Source organism: Colobus angolensis, unplaced genomic scaffold, assembly GCF_000951035.1.
Source record: "Colobus angolensis palliatus isolate OR3802 unplaced genomic scaffold, Cang.pa_1.0 Scaffold6486, whole genome shotgun sequence".
NCBI classification, from domain to species: Eukaryota; Metazoa; Chordata; class Mammalia; order Primates; family Cercopithecidae; genus Colobus; species Colobus angolensis.
In genome coordinates, this window is record NW_012120139.1 from 1 (window position 1) to 782 (window position 782).

The following is a 782-nucleotide window of genomic DNA, read 5'->3' on the forward strand; positions in this document are numbered from 1 at the left end:
GGATTGCTTGAGCCCAGGAGGTGGGGGCTGCAGCGAGCTAAGATCGCACCACTGCACTCCAGCCTGGGTGACAGAATAAGACCTTGTTTCCAAAAAAAAGTGTGCATGCATTTGGAGATGGAGGCTTTCTAAGGAAACATTGAGGTTTCTAAAGAAGTAAACAAAAAGTCCCGGTACAGTCGGTCCCCAAGCTGGGCATGCACGTGGGAAGGGCTCTCCAGAGCTTGGGAGTCAGGAGCAGGTCTGAGGGAGGGGCTGGCTTCCCAGCACCCTTGGGCGCAGCTGTGCCCAAGGCAAGGGTGGATGTGGGGAGGAAGGTGGCACTATGCCTCTAAGCCACAGTCACACCCTAAGGCATCAAGGGTGCTCAGCCCCTCCCCCTTGACTTAGGAGAAAATGGAACAGAGAGTGAGAGTGAGATGTCTGAGGGGCCTGCACACAGCTATGCTTCCTGGTCCTCTGGGAGCTGTACAATGTGGGGGCAGGGGCTGGGACCACCGTCACCTGGTGAAGCTGGGTGGGACCGCTGTCACCCAGTGGGGCACGGGCAGGTCCCCAGTATCGTGCTGTGTTCATCCCACAGCCCTGGGAACACACAGGTGGAGCAGAGCCAACAGGCCAGGAATACCTCCATGCCGCGCGCTAGCAAGTTCTCAAAAGACAGCCAGTGTTCCTGCCGGAGGATCCGCTTCAGCTTCCGAGGCAGCATCTCCCCCGGCTCCCGGGAGCCCTGGACGGACAGAGGCAGGTCAACAGGGCACTGAAGCGGGACCTCAGGCTGC

General features: G+C 59.2%; 1 protein-coding gene across 1 annotated transcript in view; it reads right to left on the reverse strand.

The window, feature by feature from the left end:
* Nucleotides 1–628: 628 nt before the first annotated feature.
* LOC105527736 (transient receptor potential cation channel subfamily M member 2-like) overlaps nucleotides 629–782 on the reverse strand; it is a gene marked incomplete at its 3' end in the record, with an annotated part of 3,455 nt that continues 3,301 nt past the window's right edge. Inside the window, exon 3 of the mRNA XM_011964150.1 lies at nucleotides 629–730. Within this exon, the coding sequence (XP_011819540.1) occupies nucleotides 629–730 (102 nt within the window). The remainder of the gene's footprint in view (nucleotides 731–782) is intronic.